The sequence below is a fragment of the Typopeltis vanoorti genome, chromosome 20, assembly GCF_054136105.1.
Source record: "Typopeltis vanoorti isolate ZY-2024b chromosome 20, IOZ_Tvanoo_1.0, whole genome shotgun sequence".
In the NCBI taxonomy this organism is placed as follows: Eukaryota; Metazoa; Arthropoda; class Arachnida; order Uropygi; family Thelyphonidae; genus Typopeltis; species Typopeltis vanoorti.
In genome coordinates, this window is record NC_143568.1 from 2,307,076 (window position 1) to 2,330,631 (window position 23,556).

General features: G+C 36.2%; 1 protein-coding gene across 1 annotated transcript in view; it reads right to left on the reverse strand.

Annotated features, from left to right (window-relative positions):
- The window catches only part of LOC150095193 (xaa-Pro aminopeptidase 1-like), a 606,338-nt gene that overhangs the window by 189,236 nt on the left and 393,546 nt on the right, over positions 1 to 23,556 (reverse strand). The window contains exon 16 of the mRNA XM_090410814.1: positions 13,841 to 13,927. Coding sequence (XP_090266940.1) covers positions 13,841 to 13,927 — 87 coding nt within the window. The remainder of the gene's footprint in view (positions 1 to 13,840; positions 13,928 to 23,556) is intronic.

The following is a 23,556-nucleotide window of genomic DNA, read 5'->3' on the forward strand; positions in this document are numbered from 1 at the left end:
TAATAGTAGATGAAGAAATCAATAAATCAGTAATAAATTGGATTCCATTTTCTGAAAGGATAATGCTGTTACAATTTAAGGGAAACCCCGTTAACATAAATATCATCAAGCTTATGCACCCACAGCTGACAAAAGTGAAGAAGATATTGAAGAGTTTTATGAACACCTAAAAGAGATTAAAAACCTAACAAAGAAACATGATATAAACATAATGATGGGTGACTTCAATGCAAAAGTGGGAAGAGGGGATGATGGAGAAATTGTTGGAGAACATGGCTTAGGCACCAGAAATGACAGAGGAGATCGCCGTCCAGTTCTGTCAGGAAGAAGATCTAACAATAGCAAATACCTGGTTTAAACTTCCACCCAGAAGACTGTACACTTGGAAATCGCCTCAAGATAACCGATATAACATTGTCAGAAATCAAATTGATTACATACTGATAAATAAAAGATTCCACAGTAGTATAAAGAGTGCAAAGACTTATCCTGGAGCAGATATCTCATCAGACCACAATCCCATAGTTGCAGAACTACATCGTCTTAGATTAAAATCAGCTAAAAAATCACAAAAGAAAAAGAAAATTGATGTAGAAAAACTGAAAGACCCGAACATAAATAAAAGTGCCAAGACACAGCTTAACCTGCAATTACAACAGATTAACATAGAAGAAAATAAAAGTGTGGAATCTCTTTGGAATAGCTTAAAGAATGCCATCGTAACAACAAGTATTGAAGAAGTAGGTTATGTGAATAATATAAAACAACAGGAATGGATGACAGATGAGATTCTTTCTCTTATTGATACAAGAAGAATGTACAAAAACAAAGACCTAGCCAGATATACAGAAACACATAACATCATCAAGAAAAAAATAAAGGCCAAGGAAAATTGGATGAAAAATTTATGTACTGAAATTGAACTGCTTCAGAAGAAACATGATAATTTCAATCTGTATAAGAAAATCAACGAAATTTCCGGAAAACTCAAGAAAAAGCAAATAGTGTCTCTAAGAGACGAAAATGGAAAAATAGTTCTAGAAGAAGAGAATAAAGCACAGATTTAGATAAAATATGTAACAGAACTTTTCAATGATACTAGATAGAAGCCTATAAATATAAAAGATAACATTCAAGGACCAGCAATCATGAAATGCAAAATAGAGAATGCTATACAAACAAGTAAAACAGGAAAAGCCAATGGACCTGATGGTGTGCAAACAGAATTTTTAAAATTAATAGAACCAGATAACATCAAACTTCTTGAAAAACTATTTAATAAAATATATGAAAGTGATGAATTTCCATCAGATTGGCTCAAATCTACATTTATCACTATCCCAAAGAAACCCAAAGCGAATTCCTGTGGTGACTTCTGACTTATTAGTCTAATGAGCCAAACATTAAAAATTTTTTTGAGAGTAATTCAGAATAGCATTTATAGAAAAGGTGAAGAAACTCTAAGTGAAACACAATTCGGCTTTCAGAAAGGGACTAGAGAGGCCCTTTTCTATACCCAAATATTGATATATGGGTATAGAAACAAAAATGCATAGAAAAACAGAAATCTGTCTTTATGTGTTTCACATTTTTTGAAAAAGCATTCAACAAAGTCAGACACACTAACTTAATAGAAGTCCTTCAACAAATAAGGCTAGACGAACAAGACATAAGACTAATAACAAATCTGTATTGGAATCAGTCAGCTACTGTTCAATTAGACAACATTACCACCAGTGATATTAACATCAAAAGAGGAGTGAGACAAGGATGTGTGCTCTCACCACTCCTGTTCAACATATATGCAGAGGTAATCTTTAAAAAAGCATTGGAAGAATGTCCAGAGGGAATCACAATAAATGGAAAGATTGTTAACAACCTACGATATGCAGATGACACCGTGCTAATTACAGATAACATTATGGATCTCCAAAAACTCATTGACAGAGTGTACATAGAAAGCCAAAGAATGGGAATAAATATAAACATCAACAAGATAAAATACATGATCATCAGCAAACATCCAGCCTCATCAATGAAACTGACACTCAATGGGAAAAATATCGATCAAGTGTCAAGATATAAATATCTTGGTTGCTGGCTTAATGAATGGTGGGATCCAGAAATAGATATAAAGACAAGGATTGAAGTTGCACGGCAGTCCATTAAAATGAGAACACTATTCTGCAATAAACACCTGAACATGGAAGTCAGATGCCGAATGCTGAAATGCTACGTGTGGTCTATTCTGCTCTATTTTGTTAGATCCTAAATGAAGGAATCTTGGAAAGAAGTCGTTCATTTAGGGTCTAACATATGAAAATTGCAAACATAGAGAAATACCCGCATATCAGTTGTAATTAAAAGTGAAACTTCCTCACTCTATGTAAAAATTTGTATTCTTTATTTAAGCACCTTATATTTATGCTATTGTGATTAATTTGAGATTTCATTTTTGTATGTCTTAAAAAAGAGGGATAATGTGAATTAAATTTAAGCCTTGCTTAAGCTATGTAAAATCTATTGTGAGTCATTATAAAGCTGTTAAGTATTAATTCCTGGAAGGCCTAAAGCTACACGCGTACAGCATAATGCTGGCGGGTATAGCTTATTCGGAAAATCACGTAACCATGTATTCCATAAATCCAAGTATATCAGCTTTGTAGAAACGAAGGATAAGCCAAAGGGTGAAAAAAAGAGGGCGCTCTATAGGAGTATAAAAGGGGGTTGAGCCTGGAACACAGGGCTTTTTCTTGATCTTTTGTCATATCGTTTTCCTTTTGGGTGGTTCGGAAGTTGGCGGGCAGTTTTGCGTAAGGGGGGGGGGGGTAAGTCTATGATATCGGGCAGCGAGCATTCGTAAAGAAATGAAGCTGGATTCTATGCAAAGCTGAAGGAAAAAATTCAGTAGAATCAGGCCGTCGCTGAAAAGCCCCATCGAGTTGTTCCTGAAACGCAAAGATTTTGAGTCCGTTTCCAGCAAAAAGAATGAAGATAGCGTAACCCCTACGTTGCCGTATAGACAGCCAAAATAGATGAGAAATATCCAGAGAAACACGTGATGCAGAACGATGCGGAAAAAAGTCGGTAAGGTGCTGTTGCTCTAATTTTGTGTGAATGTTCATTAGAAGAAAGCAGATTGCTTATGATTGTGAAATTAAGAACTTTATAGTAAGGAACTCTGTGGACAGTCACTATTTAGAAAGTTAACCTCGTTTGTGAGTAAGAAGAATTGTTTAGGAGAGATCTTTTGTAACTTGTATGTGATAGGATTAACTTGGTGCGATATGAAATGTAGAATTTAGTGTCTCAGTAACATTAGAATGGTTGATAGTTTGTTCTTACGAGCAATACTGCTAGAACGAATTTAGCTTAACTTATGATCATTTGATTTATATCCCAATGTGTAATTACTGTGTTTAGCATGCCTTATAAGTTTTAATTAGTTCGAATGTGTTAATCTCTTAGTTCAAGTTTATTTAGTATTGAACATAATTAAGTGTATGAGTTTGTATTGTGTTTTAGATATTCCAATAAACATGTCATATTTTCCTGAACCTGAGTCATGCCTGATTACGATTCCAAATTACCACTTATAAAAATAGAACCAATTTTGGCGGGAAGGATTTAGAGAGTGAATATAAAATATAGATTTAGGTCATGACTGCAATAATCTGAATCTATATGGAGTTAAAATAAGATATTGTGTAGGTAATCTTCAGACTCTAGTACTGTATCCCTGAACAAGGATCTTTTCTGCTATAGGATACTAGCTGGCGCAGCAAAATATAAATTTGCCAGTATCCGAAGAGGAAACAATCCTAGATATAAAATTAAGATTAAAGTAAGAGAAGAAAGAATAAATAACGAAAGATAAATATATAACAATAGAGCAGCCGGTAGGATTTTGATAGAAGAAGGTTTAAGTAAGGAAGGATAGATATAAAATTAAGTCTAAAATAAGAATAAATTAAAGGTAAAACAACTAAATGAGAATTAAGCATAAATAAGTATAGAAACATCGATACACAAATAGAACAACATTTTTAACAGTTGAAACATGGACAATGAAGGCGACAACCATCAAGAAAATCGAAGCCTTTGAGATGTGGCTATACAGAAGAATGCTAAAGATATCATGGACAGAAAAAATTACCAATGAAGATGTCTTAAAATCCATTGGCAAAGCTAAACATCTTGTACAAATAATCAAGAAATGAAAAACATCATATCTTGGACACATCATGAGAAACAGCAAATACCAACTTCTACAAACTATTTTGGTAGGAAGAACTAATGGCAAAGGAACTAGAGGAAGAAAAAGAATATCATGGTTTGACAACATCAAGACATGGACACGAAAGAGCAGTGCACAACTGCTCAGATTAGCACGAGTGCAGTTTGTTCGCCAAGATGGTCGCTGACCTTCGATAGAAGACAGCACAATAAGAAGAACCTAAACCAAGCAGTATGCTTGCCGTTTAGATCTCCTATGATAATGGAGTCTGTGGAGCCAAGGATGGAGTTCAAATCTGATGTTAGTATGGGGATGCTTGGTGGATTTTATGCTGCATAAATTTTGATTTTGCCTGCATTGTTAGTGAGAACTGGTCATCTCTAGGTTCATGGTTTGGTTATGACGTTATGGCTTAGATCAGGGGTGGACAACCTTTTTAAGTGTGCTTGCCAAAATCACAAAATTTTTGATGCAAAATTTTCTCAAGTGCCAACTGAAATTTTGGGGAACATATTATTATTTGGTGTCTTTTAAGTATTGGGAGAACCTTTTCAAATAATCAAAAACCACAATGGAGCAGTAAAATCAAAGAATATTGTAAGTCACGTAAGATTGAATGAATGTAAAAATTAGTGATGGAATTTTTACTTAAAGTCCTTCTACTCTGTTGATAGCATGAATATTTTTTATTTGCCTTTAAGTATAATTCTATCTGCCATATACAGCCACACAATTTAGAAATGCAATGTTCAACATCAGCAAAAGAGTAAACAATATTCTGAATTTTTTGTTTTTTTATAAAGATCAATCAGACATAAGTTTCTTTCAAGTTTTTCCAATATATTACAGTGCACAATCTGATAATCATGGACTGTAAGGCTACTCCTATTACGAGACTTAACAAAGTTCATCAATGAGATAAATGATTCACAAAAATATGTAGATGCAAAAATGGATAGTAATGCTGTTGCAAGGGTTTTAAAACATACAAAAGTTTTTGGAATAGTATTCCAAGATCTTAGTACCTTGTTTTCCACACTTCTCTCTGTTACTCCCATCTCTAATTGCTCCTTTTCAATATTTTCCAAGTCAACTCTGAGGTCCACAAATTTCTGCCTCCAAAATCAATCAACTGCATTTCAAAATTATTCATATTTCTAGTGTCTGGAAACTTAATGAATTTTTCCTTATTGGTTTTTATTTATTTTTTCATTTTTATTTCACATTTTCATTTTCATTTCATTAGTTTTTATTTTTGAATTTTTCAAATCTTAGAACTGCTCAACAGTTGACACAATGACGTTTAAAAATAGCTTTAGAAGACATTGGTGGTCTGTTTTGTCATGCTTTTGGAGATCATTGATGTATGTCTTTAGGTTTGAAAAATATCTAAATCTCTCACTGTCTACATCTCTCTTAAAAACTCCTAGTTTTATTTCAAATGCCCTTATGTTGTCAAATACAAGAGTCTTACCAGAGCCTTGTACTTTAAGGTTCAAGTCATTTAAATGTTCGCAAAAATCTGCAAAAAACATCAGTTTACAAACCCACACAATGTCTTATAAATCATTTCAGAACATTTTAGTCCTTTTGTACCTCATTCAATAGATTCTGAAATTGTATTTTATTCAAAGCATGTGCAGAAATGTAATTAACAACCTTGGTTACTGTTTGCATCACTTCTTGAAGTTCCTTTAGGCCAGTTTTTACACATAAAGTCTCCTCATGTATGATGCAATGAAAACCTATCAGTGGACGACCAACATGTTTTGCAAACAGATTTACATATCCTGCTTCCATACCAGTCATGCTGGGTGCACCATCTGTTGTGATGGATACCACTTTTGAAATATCAATTTGCCAACGAGATAGTTAGTTCATAACTGCTTTACATCTTTCAACCGCAGTGGTATGCTCAGGTAATGTTACAAGGTTAATCATTTCTTTGTATACTTCGTCAATCCTACAAAGTCGAGCAAAGATTGCAAGCCTAGCTGATGATGTAATGTCTGTGCTCTCATCAACATAAATTCTTTACAAAATACAAAAAAAAAAAAAAAAAAAATGATGATAAAGGAATCATGGCACGTCTGTCTGCCTGACGAATGATGCAACAATTGAACGGGACGAAACTCGTATGTCAGTATATCGTGGAGATAGATAGCTTGGAAATAGGATGTTTGTTTCATTTTCTTATTACTTATTATTACTAAAACAGTTGACAGTGTTTGTTTCTTTATTGTTGCATTTTTATTTGGTATCGCTCTACTTAATATAATTGTATTCTATTAAGTTAAAATATACAACTCAGCAAAGATGTTGGATATGCATTTATTTATTTAATTATTTTTTAAGGAGCCCTGAGTTGCATGCCGGAAAAGTCGTTGGCATGTCACGTTTGGCATGCATGCCAAGGGTTCCCCCGCTCCTGGCTTAAATAGTTTTTGATAAATATGGCTGTGCCTCCTCCATTGGAGCTGGGTCTGTCAGTTCTGTACACTGAATAGCTTCTGACTTTTGGATTGTTGGCTGGTCTGAGGTGTGTTTCATCGATTAAAATTATGTCTGGATTACATCTCTATGTAAACTCTTGTAGTTCAAGGATCTTGTTTGTCAGAACCATTGGCATTCCTGGCTATGATCATGAGGAAGTTCGGTTTGAATTTGCTTTTATTCATGACTGAAGGCTATCAGAATTGATTGGGTTCTTTGCAGGAATCTCTTTGTGGAGGATGGCGAGGGGCTAGCTTTACTGAATTCCTGTAGCATGGTAGCTAGTGAGGCAGTCAATATTTATGTTAAGTTGGGGGCTTGCTTGTTCTTGAGATGCAGTAGTCTTTGTTCGTACAGCCTCAGTATATGTTTTGGTTGTGGTTGTGGGTTGCTTTCTTTCCTGAATTATCAGAGTTGAATTTATTTGGGCTGAAGGGTGACCTTCTTGAGTGCTTTGAGTGTCATTGTGGGGAGATGGAAGGGTAGTTCTTACTGATTCACAGATTTTTTTGGTTGATAATGCACTCCTTGTAATTGGCGGGATGAGGTCCTCCACAGTTAGCACATCTAGCCGGTGTGGATCTTGGCTTGGTGCAAGTGATGGTCTGATGGCTTTCGCCGCACTTCAGACATCTGTAATCTGCCTTAAATAGTTTTTGGGTGTGGCCAAACTTTTGGCATCTATGGCAGTACCCTGCTGATGCCTTCTTTCTGAGTGGCTCTGTTGTAATTCTAAGACCACAGATAGCAGCCAACTCATAGATCTTCTTCTGAGTGTTGGTAATTTCGACCAGTAAAAGTGGCATTGGTCTTTTGTCGAATCTGAGCATCCTGCTCACTTTAATTGGGGTCAGGTCCTGACTGATGTCTATATTGATTTCTTCAGGAATGATGTCCTCAGCAACCCACGGAGCACCATCTTGAGATTCCTTTCACTGGGTAAAGCGAAGGCATCTGCTTATAATTTTGTCATCTGCTTATAATTGACAGTGGGCAGGTTGGATTTTCACCCCCCCCCCCCATCACCCCATCGGAGTTTTTAGCCCAGGAGTATGTACTGTTTGGTTCCCAGAGGGCTAGCGAGACAGAGGTCCACTTTTCCTTGTTCTGTAATATAACCCGGGGAGGGGGGGGAACCTTTTACTCGGGACATCTTGTGTTGACGAGTCCTACTCCATTTGATCTGCTGTTCTGCGCCTTTTATTTGTATCTTCCCCCTGGGAGTCATTCTGTCAGGGAGTCTTAGGTAGCAGAACAGTTGTGAATTCGCCTTCTGTGACTTCATCCTCATGTTTGTGCATACAGATTTAAAAATTCTGGCCACTCAGATTCAAACTTTTTCATCAGCTTTTTTTGAACAGGTCAAGCGCTTGCTTCCTTCGTAAGAAACCAAGTATCCACCACTGGTCCTCTTTGTGGATGGGGGCCTACACAGCCATTTGACCTAATGCACTTTTCGTGCAGAGGGGGAGAATGTAGGTTTCGAGTTGGATAGTAGCCAGTGCAATGTGAGAATCACTACACACCTCTGAAAAGAAAAACAGTGCACATCTGTTCATTCACACTCTCTCAATCCCAATCTCAATTGATACCAAGGTTGAAATAATGCAGAAGTCATATTTCCATATACAAGTAATCAAAAGGTGTCACACGTTGTTACTAAAATACTCTGGATTAGAGACAGATATTCAAAGTTTTTCACTTGGTTATACTATAAATTCAAGAAGCCAAGAAATTACTTGCATTCATAGCAAAAAGCAGAAGAAGACTAAAAAAGTTAATCAAAACAACAGAAATATATAACAAATACCACATAAAAATAAATGTTGAAAAAAAAAACAAAATTCTACTGGCAAGCAAGAAACCAAAGATCATAAAGAAAATTAAATTAAATGGGAAAGAGATAAAACAAGTAAAGAATTATAGATATCTAGGGAGTACAATAAATGAGGAAGGAAGATCCAAAGAAGACATAAAGATAGGAATAGGCATACCAAAAAACCACTTCAATAAAATGGAAAAGGTATTAAAAGGAAACCTAAGTCTACAACTAAGGAAAAAACTTCTAAAAATATGTATGGAGTATTGCACTTTAGGCAGCGAAACATGGACAATGGGAACAGGAGATATTAGAAAACTGGAGGCATTTGAAATGTGGTGTTGGAGACAAATGCAAAGATAAAATGGACAGACAAAAAATCTAATGAAGTGCTTAAGGAAGGAAAGGAACCCAAAACACTGATAAAGACATTAATAACAAGAAGAGACAGATGAATTGGACATATTTAACAACATGAAAGTCTGGCAAGAAGAATAATGGAAGGCAAAATCAAAGGAAAAAGATAAAGAGGAAGACCACGGAAAAGATATTTTGATCAAATAAAACAAAGCACTGGACTAAAAACATATAACAAAATAAAGAGGAAAGCAAACAGAAGAGAAGAATGTAAGGAAATGCTGCTGAGCTACCAGTCATAAGACTGATGCAACAGAAGAAGAGAAGAAGAAATTACTAAGGGAGTGATGTGAAGTCATTAGCCTCTATATATAAGTAGTCCAGTCATGAAGTTACTTCACACACACACTTTTTGTTTGCTTACATCTGGATAAAGAATAGAACCAAGAAAACAATTTCCCACCTTTTGACCACTTGTATATGGAAATATGACTTCTGCATTACTTCAACCTTAGTGTCACTTCTGGGTCTGGGCCCACAGATGAAACCTCAATAAAACGGCGAAACCGGTCTGGGGCGGCCCTTCCCATAAGGATATATGTTTTTGCATTATGGGATACTAAAGCAATTGATGTGAAGTCATTCGCCTCTGTATACAAGTAGCTCAGTCATGAAGTTACTTCACATGCAAACTTCGTTTGCTTACACTTGGATAAAGGATGAAATCAAGAATATAAATTCTTGGCATCTTTAATTTATAGTATAACCAAGTGAAAAAACTTTCAACAAAATGTAAGAACATGGATATTTATTTATTATTATTTTCCTGACCTCGGAGTCACAAGACTCATTGCAGGAGGTCAACGCTAGTCAGAAACAAAGTCTAGCATATATAATAACAAAGCATATATCCTTATGGACAAACATAATGCTATACATTATGGGAAGGGCCACCCCAGACCAGTACCACTCCTTGAACTCATTCACAGTTTTCTTCACCAGCTCTCAGGGAATGCATTCCATGCTCCTACCATCCATGCAAAAAACATACTTCTGTAAAAATTCGATGTTGCCAAAATAAATTATCTAAAAAAAAACATCGACCTTTTACATAGGAATTCACCTGAACTTTTTTTTTTGTAAAAATGTATATTTTAACCATCTATGTAAAGCCATCTGTATAAAGAGCAAAATAAGCCCAAAGGGAATTAACTCGCTCATTGTTTAAGAAGGGATGTAGAAGTATTGAAACCAAGAGCATCGCCCGAAATTCAGCATGTCTTTTGAAGATTGTGTGCAAGACCCATCGCAGGTTACCTTCAAAGTCAATATTGAAAGGGCGCAGCGCGAATTAAAAAGAAAGCCCCGTAGGCAAGATTAAGGCAGTAAAGGTGGAGGTAAGATTGTTGTCGAATTTTCGAGAAACATAATACAGGGTTCTCCAAACTACTAGCAGATTCGCATGGGGACGCTAGGGGTCCCAAAAACTTAATCAAAGGTGCAGGGACTCTGGTGTATAAAAGGGTTGGTTCGAAGATGAGAATCGCTTTCTTTTCTTCATCCTGAGTGATCCATCCATGAGAGATCGAGGACCGAGGTGTCGTAAAATTCCAGTAGGGAAGACGGAGAGGCCCGCCACTGATAGTCGTTCCAGTCATAGCCGAAGATATCCTGAGGTGATAAGTTAAGGAGAAATCTTGCCATATTGGTCCTGACATCAAGTAAGCATGCGACTTCTTGACCTACGCAGAGATCCTTCACCGGACAGTTCAAGACGCCGGAAAAGCCTACCCTATATCCCGCCAGCTGCTGTGACTATTCATCGGTGCCCTATAACGCTTCTAGGAGAATTCCAAAACATGGAACGGAGGAGAGAAAACCCCCTCGAGTACCGGAATAAAAAAAAATGGAAGACACATGCAAGATAGGAAGAGACCCATGTGATTCTATTTATTCATAATTTGTTTGTGAATTAAGAATGAATTCCGTATCGAACTGCTAAATTGTCTAGTTTAAGGAGATAGTATTTAGAGTGTTAACATTTCTCATAAAAGTGTGAAATAGCTAATGAATGAAACATGAATGCAGTTAATTTCCCTTGGAGAAAAGATTGAGCTATTGAAATTTCTTTGATTGATTATATGTGTACTTGAATGTTTGAAAGTATGAGGTGGATTGTATAAATATTATTGCCTAGATTATGATTAAGTGTTTAAAAGGAATGAGATTCTGAGAGATATATTTGTATACATGTATGTTGTATTTTGACTGATGCTAAATTAGGAATGTCAAGTGCAACTAACGATTTCATGTTAAAGGTATAACTTCCTGATATTTGTAATATAAAGTATGCTTGTTGAAGGTCTAAGTAAGTAAGTGTGAGAGAATTTAATAGAAACCAAGTTGAGTGATTGAGAAAGGCTAAGAACTACCTTTCATAAATGAATTTTGTGATTTCATGTGATATGTATAATTATTTGATTAGAAATTAAACTTGTTGTTATTGTTGATAAAAATAGTTGTTTGATTCAATCTTTTTTGCAATGCACTGATTCAAAAAATAAACTCGGACCTGATAGCAGAACCCCAATGATTAGTAGTGATTTATGAGTAAATTTTGCCATGACTGCAAACCTTGGCTAAAATAGGATATAAGTGATTAATTGGTCCACTAGGGTATAAAAACTTTCTTTTGCCTATAGGAGAATTTCAGAGGCGCAATCTTAATCAAATAAATATCTGGAGATCCCAGGCAAGAAAAATTATATTTATGGTAGAACAATAAAGGGAAATAATAGAAAACGAATAGAAACATATATATGATAAGAGATAAAGATATATATATATATAAAGATATATATATATATATATATATATATATATATATATAAAGATATATATATATATATATATATATATATATATATATATATATATATAATTAAATGATATAAAGGAATATTGCATGATACGATATAACTAAGATATAAGATAAGATATAAGATTATACAGGGTGTTCGGGATAAATTTGACATATTTATAATTAATTATATTTTTCCGTAAGTTACATGTATTAACACACACTTCTCTTCATTTAAAAGTTTGGACCCTTCTTCATTCACATACAAGATGTCAGAAAGGATGGATAGCTGGAACCCACCTGAATCATGGAAGAGAATAACTTGTATCATGATGATTCGTGCCCGCCATCAAAATAAGGATATTACGACTGCTGCCCAATGCTCCCTGAATACAGTAAAAACAATCAGGCATGAACTAGAGACTTGCAATGGTGACTACGAGGATGTAGCAAGAAGAAAGATCCCTAGCAGACGATCTGATTGCGTTCGTACAGCAGAATTCCTCGCAAATCTGCAGGAACAGGTGTTGAAGAACCCTGGCATTGGAATTCGGGCTTTGTTCGTGACGTTGCTAACTGTAGTCAAGCCCTGGATAACAAGGGTAGGCAATGGTAGGCCGTATGTATGGCAGCAGGATTCGGCCCCTTGCCATACCTCTGGGAAAAGTCAAAAATGGTTGTCTGAAAATTTCTACGACTTCACCAGTCCAAATGTTTGGCCTCCAAACTCCCCAGACCTTAACCCCATGGATTATTTTGTATGGGGCGCAGTTGAAAAAGACACCAATCGCACTTCCAGTAATACAAAAGCCCAGTTAATGGATAAAATTAAAACAGTTTTTGCGGCCCTTCCCAGGGAGACTGTAGCATCAGCTTGTTCGAGGTTCCGAAGCAGAATTGAAGCTGTGATCGATGCTAATGGTGGTTATTTTGAGTAAATCTTGTTGATAGTATTGTAATTAACTCTGCCTGTAATGTTTTTTTGTCAATTCATTAAATTTAATAGATACAAAGAAGATTTTCTTTTTCCTTACGAAACTGTCAAATTTATCCCGAACACCCTGTATATACAAGCAACAGTCCTCCAATATTACACTTCTTACCCTTTTACTGACAACTTCTTTTTGTAACTTTCAGAGATGACTGCTTGCTGTTGCTTCTTCCTCTCATTCTACCATATGAAAAATCTCTTGTGTTAATCTGATAATAACCATTCAACAGCTTAAATGTCTCAATCATATTCCCATATTTGTCTTCTATCCACAAAATTCTGCAGTCTGCATATCCTCAGTCTATCCTTATAATCACTATTGTACAGTCCTGATATCATTTTTGTTATCCGCATAGACAGATAACAAAAATGCAGCAATTCTTTGAGATATTGCAAGAATCTTTGTAATATGTCCTCAGAACTTCAAATTTCTATTTTCTTAGATCCTTCCCTATATTGTTAATGAACAAATTAAACAGCAGTGGTCCAAGAACAGAACCCTGCAGCACACCACTAGTCACAGGCCGTCTTTTGGACTCTACTCCTGAACAAACTACTCTCTGATATCTCTCTATCAACCACCCACTTATCCATCTCACCAACCCTATATCCATTCCCATATGTTACAGTTTACGGATTAGAATTCCATGTGGTATCCTGTCAAAGGCCTTAGCCAGTTCCAGCAATATCACTGTAAACCCATTACCCTTATCCAGTTCAGCCGTCACTGTGTTATAAAACTTGAGCAAGTTACTGAGGCATGATCTACCCTTCACAAAGCCATGCTGTCCCCCATATAACTATACACCATACAGTTATATTTTAATTTACTTCTATAACACGTTACTGCACGCATATTGAGATTCCATTTTAATCATACGCCCTAATTGTATGTTATTCCTAGTATTGTTTGAATTACTATACTGAGGATGTCCCAAGATACTTGGGATGAAATATTTACATATCAAAACTTATCACTGTGGTTAGTACATGTTTTTTAGTGAACACTTATGCCATTAACAAAAAATATGAAACATCAGGATAGATACAGTAAAAAGAATTCTGAAAATTACTTCAACTCACATGTGCACGGCGCATACATTCAATTTCCACTTCATGTTTTATGGCTTTTTTTAAGCATACTGGATTTATTGATTCAATTCTGCTTTCCTGCACATAAAAAGAAATTATATAATAACCTAAAAATTAAGAAACCAAAGGGAAATTATATATTCATTAAACAAGAAATATACTGTATATATGGTATCATGATATCATCAACCTTTTATAGCAAACAAGAATTCATCCTGCTACTACATCTTGATATTTATTATTATTTATATGGGTGCTCCATGGAGCTAAAAGACTCATCGCAGGAGACCCACACTATCAGTTAACACAATACCTATCATACATCTCCTTAAACTTATTCACTGCTGGGGAACTCACAACCACCTCTGGCATCCATTCCACTTATTCATCACTCTCCAAGTAAAGAACCTAGTCTGCAAGCCTTTACTAATGCTTTTAGACAATTTACAAGTGTGACCCCCTTGTTTTTCCTCCTACTCCCCATGTACTGAAAAATTTCTTTTGTGTCAATGTTATAGAAACCATTAGTAATTTATAAGTTTCTATTATATCCCCTCTCCTCTGCATGCTAGCTAAACTCTGCAACCACAACACACCATCAATCTATTTTCATAGTGTACATTTCACAGACCTGTCACAAGTTTGGTCACTAGTCTATGAATCCTCTCCACCACCAACTAGTCCCCTAGAAATGCAGGTGATCAAATCTGTACACACAACATTTAGCTGAATCCTTATAAAGAGGGATAATAACCTCCCTATTTTTACTTGTGAATGTGTTCTTCAACATCCAAGTAATCTTCAGAGCTATTCCTCCAACTCTTGTAATATGTACTCTGAATTGTACTCTCAAGAGGCATACAAGATACTAAGAGTACACCAATTAACTTTAAATTAGCATTAGCTTGTTCGTTAACAATTTTCTTCAAAATTAATTTGTTATCTGTCAGGCCTCCAGTATTATAGGAATTTACATTTTAGTCTTCGAATTCTCCATTTAGTATACTAATTGCACCAATTGTCCTAGATCTTGGTTTTTCTCTGGATCATTTTCTTGCCATTCTTTCTTTAATGCTAACAATGTCAAGTTCCTTTCTTTCCTCATTTTTATTATGGGTATGCCATCTATTCACTTTTGTAATTTTTTTCAGGACTCATATCTGTGGTCTCTAGTTCTTTGATCAACTATTTTTAGTCCTCATTTCAGTTAATTTCGTTCTTATTCCATATACCTTTATTCAGCTGGCTCTCCACGATGCCCGGACAGCTTATTCTGTTATGTATTTCTATATTTCATTTGACATTTTCACTAAAAATTGAGACTAAAGAGTTGAGATGTTTTATTTATTCTATAGGTTCTCCACCGAGAATGCAGATGATGTTTTCTATGCTCCTGTCTACTTTCATGATTTTTGTCTTTTCATTGATGATTTTCAAATTTGGTATGATACCCAATTTGTAACAGCTGTTATTTAAGTTAGTAAAAGAATCCTAAAAACTTGTACTGGATTTATTAAGAAGTATAACATCATCTACATAAATCAATGAGATGAATTGGATATCTCCAATGTTGCAATGTTTAGTAGCACTTTCCTTCATAATGTATCCTTTCTAAATTAAGAATAATAGTGAAGATATGTATCCCTCTCTTACATTTTTACATTACTTTTTACATGAAATTATCTTATGCAATATACATATATAGGGATTATTTGTTGCTCTATATGATGTCCCATTTTGACAGAATACAGCATGGCAGACTTCTGCATAAATTGAAGAAAATGGGTTTCGGTTATACAATATTAGCATGGATAAGATGGCTGACTGACAGATATCAAAAAGTGGTATATGGGTGATCTGAGTCTGCAAGGTTTAAGGTAACAAGTGGTGCATCACAAGGATCAGTGCTTGGTCCACTGTTATTCAATCTGTACATCAATGATATTGGGAAGGATTTGCCAAGCAACATACAGTTATTTGCTGATGATACATAGATGGGTAGGGTAATCAGGAAAGCTTCTGATATGCAGTCTTTGCAGAATGATTTGAATAGGCTGGAATTGTGGGCATGGTAAAATGGGTGTCAGTTCAATGTCAGTAAATGTAAAGTCATTCGCTTCGGCATGATCAGATATCCAATGTCTTATTATATTGGTGGGATTAGGCTAAAAGAAACTGATGAGGCTAGGGCTCTTGGAGTGTTAGTAGATAGGAAGTTGAAGTTTAGGGGCCATGTGGCAAAGATTGCAAATACAACTCAAAAGATAATTGCAATGCTGAAATGAATGTTCACATGTAAAGATAAGGATGTTAAATGTTATTTTGCCTCTTTACAAGGCCTTGACAAGACCTCACTTGAACTATTTCGTGCAAGTCTGGTCTCCTTGTTTCCATTGTGATTCTGATATATTGGAGAGAGTACAAAGGAGAGTGTTAAAAATGATATCAGGATTGTGGAATACTGATTATGAAGACAGACTGAGAATTTGTAGACTGCAGACACTAGAAAACAGGAGAAAGAGAGGTGATATGATTGAGACTTACAAACTTTTGAAAGGGTCATACAGGATTTCAATTGATGGAATTTTTCAATTTATGAAGGGTGAGGTAAGGACAAGAGGCATCCTTGGAAGCTGAGAATGAAAGCTGCCAAGAAGGGTGTGAGAGCTAGATTTTTCTCTCAGAGGGTGGTGCATGATTGGAATGGATTGCCTTTGGATGTTGTGAGCGCAAGCAGTGTGAATGAATTCAAGAATAAGTAAGATAGCTGGTGTGTGTGTGTGTAGTATGTGGCCTCCCTCAATGAGCCTCTGACTCCCTGGAGGTGTCTCTTAATAATAATAATAATATATTGCTCTATATGATGTCCCATTTATGCCATGGGAATGCAAATCCTTGTTGCACTCCTATGATTTCCTGATTTCTTGACTATTTGGTTTAAAGTAAAAAGATGTTCCAGACAAATGTCATTTGGCCTAAATATAGCTTGTTCCTTCCCAAGTTCACTTTACAATTTTTCTTAACCTCTTTTTACAGTATACTTACATAAATCTTAACTGGAAAAATGCCACTCTGCAATGACATTTGAACAAAAAATGAGTTGAAATTAAGTATTAAAATATATTTGTAGTAATTCCTGTTATAGCAATTACCATATAAATAAATTTAGTACACAACTTTTACAATATATCACTTCACAGTTAGATGTTCTCGTACCAAAATCATTTAAATAACTTCCAAGCCTTTTGAACTGCTAATCATAATTAGAAATAGATTTCTCACATCGGTCAAATATAACTCAATTAGAGAAAAATCTTTCTAACTGAGAAATCAATTATTTTATACTTAGAACACCTTACAATATATATTTTAAGACTACGTGAAAATGATATGACTTAATTTAGCAATGATGCAGACAGTAAATGTAATCTTTTGTCCAATAAGTTATCTCCCAAGTGCCAGGATATCTGTAATGAGTACATACCATGGAATTCCAAAGAAATCCTAGCAATTGTAATTCCCTATTACAAGTACTTGTCCACCAAACTAGCAGTATATAAGATAGTGTTCAAACCAATTTTAAGTTATGGATCTGAGAACTGGGTTAGAAATAAAGCACTTGATCAAAAACTAGAGACCACAGATATGACGGTTCTGAAAAAAATTAGGGGAGTGAACAGATTATTATTATTATTATTATTATTATTTCGGGCGACTCCAGGGAGTCCTTAGACTCATCGAGGGAGGCCCTAAACATCATGTCCACACAACTATACGACATTCTCACAGTATCTATCATACCTTGCCTTGAACTCGCTCACCGTCATAGCACCCACAACAGACAGACTATGGCAGCTTATTCCACTCATTTACCACTCTAAAAGTAAAGAACCCAGCTCTAACACCCACTGCTAACCACACTCTTGCCCATCTTCCATAGGTGTCCCCTAGTTCTCCCACCACCAGTCCTGATCTCAAAAATATCCTCTGAATTAAACCTATAGAATCACTTTAGCAATTTGAATGTCTCAATCATATCTCCCCTTTTCCGCCTATCAACTAGTTTCTGCAACCCACAAATCTTCAACCTGTTTTCATATGGTTCATTCCATAGACCTGCTATCATCTTAGTCACTCGCCTCTGGATCCTCTCCACCTCCTCCCCATCAAGAAAGAACAGAGGTGACCAAATCTGGGCACAGTAGTCGAGATGAGGTCTTCTTATCAAGGCTCGGTACAGAGGTACAATAACTTGCTTGTCTCTGCTCGTCAAGGTATTTTTCAACAACCAAGTGAGTTGATGAGCTGATTTAGCTACTTTTGCAATGTGCCCCCTAAACTTCATCTCCCTATCCAAACACTTCCAAGTCCCTAGCCTCATCAATCTCCTGGAGTACAGTTCCACCAATGTGGTATACTGCTGCTAATCTTTTCACCCCAAAATGCATAACCTTACATTTTGTCACATTAAATTGACATCCATTCTCCTTAGCCCAGAACTCCAATCTATCCAAGTCATCCTGCAAGATTTTGACATCTTCTGCATTCACTATCGCCCTACCCAACTTTGCATCATCAGTGAACAAATGAACTGTTCCACTTAGATCCTTCCCTATATCGTTAATGAGCAGATTAAACAGCAGTGGTCCAAGAACAGAACCCTGCGGCACACCACTAGTCACATATTCCAAGAAAATTATTGAAAAATTCCTTCTTAATCCTCCTAGACATCACTCAGAAGAAACAAATAGATTCAAAGGCAATATATCTATTCCTTACATAAAGTACTGTTTCACATAAATTAGCAAAAGTTCTAAAAAAATACAATATCAGAACATTGTTCACTCCACTTTCAAAGATCTGTTTCTTAATTAGCCACCCAAAACCTTGTCATCATCAACTCAAATACCCTGGTGTATATAAAATATTGTGTGATTGTGATATTCCTTATTTTGGGCAGACAGACAAATCTGTCGAATTGCTTATGGAAGAACACATGAGGGACATTACTTACAAGAGACAGCGAGGGAGTGCAATTATCAAGTCATATCCTTTTCTCGGCTAATCCTAATGATGAAAACCAAAGTCACAAAGTCTGCTGGGAAAAATCTACTAACATCTTCCATTGCAGTGACGAACTAGAGAGAAAAATCATGGAATCTAGAGAAATCATCTTCAATCCTGTTCATCTAAATAACAACTTGAGCTACAACCTCCCAGATAGTCATTCAGCTGTAATCATGTACTGGCATTCACGTGAGGCTGCAAGCACGCACCCTCCCAACAATGCAACAAACGAAAGAAGCTTCAAATACAACTACAACGTTTTCATGCTAATTATATATAGAGACTGTCTATGTTGTTCATAGTCTTTTAACCTTCAATGTTTAGTGTTTTTTCTTTCTTTTATAATGTCAATTGAAGAAGAAGGCTGTTACAGGCCGAAACTAGTAGTGTTTTTATATTAAAACGTTTTTACTTAAATCTCGTTTCTAGTCATTCAATTTTTTCATAAAAATATATATACACATACACATACAGAGATTTTGAAGCTCTTTAGTAGGGTAGTAGGGTCATGATCCATAATGGAGTAAGTCTCAGTATTAAGAAGCTGTCTAACTTTATAGTCATAATTCAAGGATATATTTTCTTAGCAAAAGTTGAACAAGCTACATCTATCTTATCTCTACTAGATGCATCACTCACTGGCTCGGATCAAATCAGCACTTGCCATTAATGCAGCTAAACCTCCTATTGATAATCTTTACCTTTAGAACAACTTGCTATCGATAACCTTAGAAACAATTCTGTCATAGTGATCCTGCCTGTAGACAAAGGAAATGCTATGATAATCCTTGACTCAGATGATTATAACTATAAAGTTAGACAGTTTCTTAATACTGATTTATGCCATTATGGAATGACACTACTAGAGGGCTTCAAAATCACACCAATAATCTTTTGTAAACAACCTATGAATTTAAGAGAGAAACTACACTAACTATCTGTTATACTAACAAAATTCCTAAAGCAGACACACCTCTACATCCAATAGTACAAGGGATAGATTCCCCAACATACCTTCTTGCCAAACATATAGCTTAACTACAAAAGGGACTGACAGGGTGGGGAGAAGGAGATGTTTAGATAGTTGAGCTTGGCAAGTGCAAGAAGAATGATTGTTATGAGAGATTTTAACTACAGCAGTATAAGGTGGGAAGAGAAAAATGCATGTAGTAATAAGGGAATGAAATTTCTAGAATTCTTGAGGGACAAATGTCTTAGGCAAGCTGTAATAGAGGGAACAAAAGGTTCAAGAGTTTTGGATTTGGTTATAGCATCAGAAGAGTTGATAATAACTGAGATGACATCTCTCCCACCAGTTGGAGAGAGTGACCATGTGGTTTTGACTTGGAAGATGAATAGACATGTGGGAGTATCATAGAAAAGGGAACGTATGTGGAATTATAAGGCAGGTGATTATAATAGTCTTAGATATCAACTTGGAGCAGTTCCATGGAGGGCGGAACTGGAAGGCCGAGATATCATTAGTGTTTTGGAAATTGTGTTAGCAGCAACAGTAAGCTGTATCCCACAAGTAAAGAAGAGGACACAATTTGGTATAAAGTGGATGAAAAACAATATCAAACAGGAACTGCAGGTGAAAAGGAGGTTATGGAAGAGATACATGAGAGGGTGGAGAGCAGATGCATGAAGAATATAAGACTCAGACTAGGAAAGTGACTAGTATGGTAAGGAAGGCGAAACTGAAATATGAGAAGAGATTGGCACTAAGATCCAAAGAAAATCCTAGGGAATGTTTTAGCTATGTGGCTGATAGGAGGAGAAATGATTGTGGAAGAATGACATTGTCAGATAAAAATGGGAATAGAGTGACTGATGCAGCAGACATAGTGGAGTTGTTCAATGAACACTTTATTGGAGTACTTCTTCCTGGAGAAGTAAGTCTTAATACTAGAGGGATAGGGCAGGTTTGACGTTTAGAGGTGCAAGAGGAGAGTGTGTTCCAAATACTGAGTACTCTGGATGTCAGTAAAGCTGTGGGACTGGATGGTATTTCACCACGGCTTTTGAGAGAATACCCTAAAGAACTGACAGCTCTGTTGACTTGGCTTTTCAATGAAACTCTGGCTAAGGGAAAGGTACCCAAGGAATGGAAGGAGGGTAAGATAGTGCCGTTGCATAAGGGCGGTAGTAGACTGGATGTGTCTAATTATAGGCCAGTTTGTGTTCCATCAGTAGTTATTAAGATCTTGGAGAAATTAGTGAGGGACCATATACAGCATTGGGCAGATGAGGGTAATGTTATCTGTGAGAGTCAACATGGATTTGTTAAGGGGTGCTCTTGCTTTAGTAATATGATTGCCTTTTATAATAAAGTGACAAGAGCAGTTGCTGAGGGAAATGCATATACTGCCATTTTTTTAGATTTTATAAAGGCATTTGATAGAGTGCCACATGATAAGCTGATATTTAAGTTGCAGCACATGGGTTTAGATGTTAAGTTAGTCAACTGGATTCATGATTGGCTGTCTGATATGTATCAGAGAGTTATGTATGGTGGAGCAATATCAAGGAGACAGAAGGTTACAAGAGGGGGGGGGGGGGGTCTCACAGGGCTCAGTACTGGGACCTGTATTGTTTAATCTTTATATCAATGACATTTTCAATGGATTGCAGGGAGATATTCAGTTGTTTGAAGATGATGTGAAGCTGGGAAGGGTTATTAGTAATAGTGTAGATGTGGTAGCCCTGCAAGAGGATTTGAATAAACTGGACAGGTGGGCAAATGACTGGGGGCATCGGTTTAATGCAGCAAAATGTAAAGACTTGGAGTTTGGGATACATTGATGGGGGGGAGGGTGCATACTCGATTGGAAGAACTGTACTGGAGGAAGTAGGGGAGACAAGAGATCTGGGAATGATGATTGATAGAGAACTGAAATTCAGGAAGCATATTGCAAAGGTGGTGAAGGTAACCCAGAGGATTGCTGTAATACTGAGAAGGACGCTGACCTGCAGAGATAAAAGAGTTATCATTCCATTGTATAAGACCTTGATCAGACCACACTTGGACTATTGTTCTCAAACTTGGTCCCCAGGATTTGAAGGGGATAAATTAACTGTGAATAGGGTACAGAGGCAGATAACAAAGATGGTTTCAGGACTCTACAATGTTAGTTATGAGGATCGGCTGAGGTAATGTGGACTGCAGAGTTTGGTTAATAGAAGGAGAGGTGATATGATTGAGACTTTTAAATTATTGAGAGGCAGTTACAGGGTGGACACTGGGGATGGTGGAGCAGCACGAAGGAGCAATGACAAGGTGGCCATCCCTGGTAGTTACAAAAGGAAGCTGTGAGCAAGAGGAAATGGAGTGGTTTCTTTGGATGGAGGATGGTTGAATCATGGAATGCATTACCTGATAGAGTGGTGAGAGCAAGAACGGTCAATGAGTTCGAGGAGTGGTATGATAGAGGTTATGTTTCTTTGGAAGGACCTCCCACAATGAGTATTTTGAATCCATGGAGGCCTGAATAATAATAATAATAATATAATAATAATATATACAAACAGAACTCTGGTATACCATGGGCAGTTCTCTTTCACCAGCTTTAGCAAATCTTTATATGGAAACATTTGAAAACAAGGCCCTAGAAGAATACCATCATAAACTAAATTATGAAAAAGGTACATTGGTGATATATTCTTAGTCTGGAACCATGGACTACCTTCTCTTCTGCTTTTTCATGAATACCTGAATCATCAACATCATAACGTAAAATTCACCTATGAATTAAAATCTAATGGTTCACTCCCATTTCTGTACCTTCTGCTAAGAAATCGGGTAAATTAAAAGTCACTATTAAAAGGTGGTATGTGTCAGGGCATTCCGAATGCCTACACATGCTGACAGATATCTACATTATTCATCCCATCATTATTCCCAACTTCTTTTGTTGTCTTTCTCACCATTTCCTTTGTTTCATGGGATGGTGTGTATGTGTGTATATGTGTGTATGTGTGTGTGTGGGTGGGGTCAGTATTTTTTTCCATAAAATTCACTATAGCAAACCTTGTATGTTATAACAAAGTATGTTTCTGTAAATGTCTCTGAAAATTTACTTTGTAAGCAAGTGAAAAAACTTTCAACAAAGTATGTCTCTGATCCCTACAGGTTTTGCTGTAGCAAACATCTACTATAGGAAACAGCAAGGCTAATTTACATGAGCAAGGTACTTTATATAATCCTGGAACAAACATTTGCTAGGCACTTTTGCACAGAGCATTTTGAAAAACATACCTCTGATAGAGTCACTCTATTAAATTAATTACGCTTTCTTACTGAGCTAAAATATCAATATGCGTTGCCTAGTAGACCAGACATGCTAGATTTCACAACCACAGCAATCAATATGCTAGAATCCAAATTGTAATTATTATCATCACATCAACATCCAAGGATTCTGCAGACTCATCATGGGATGTTCACTCAACTATCAATATATCTATCATACTGAACATTAAAATCCTTAATACGGGGGTGGTCTGAAAAGTTCTCGGCCTAACAATAAAAAAACTAATTTATAATTTCAAAATTAGTTTTATTTTTCAACATAATCTCCTTTAAGACTAATATTTATTCCAGCGATGCTCCAGCACCATTATCCCATCCCTGTAGTGGT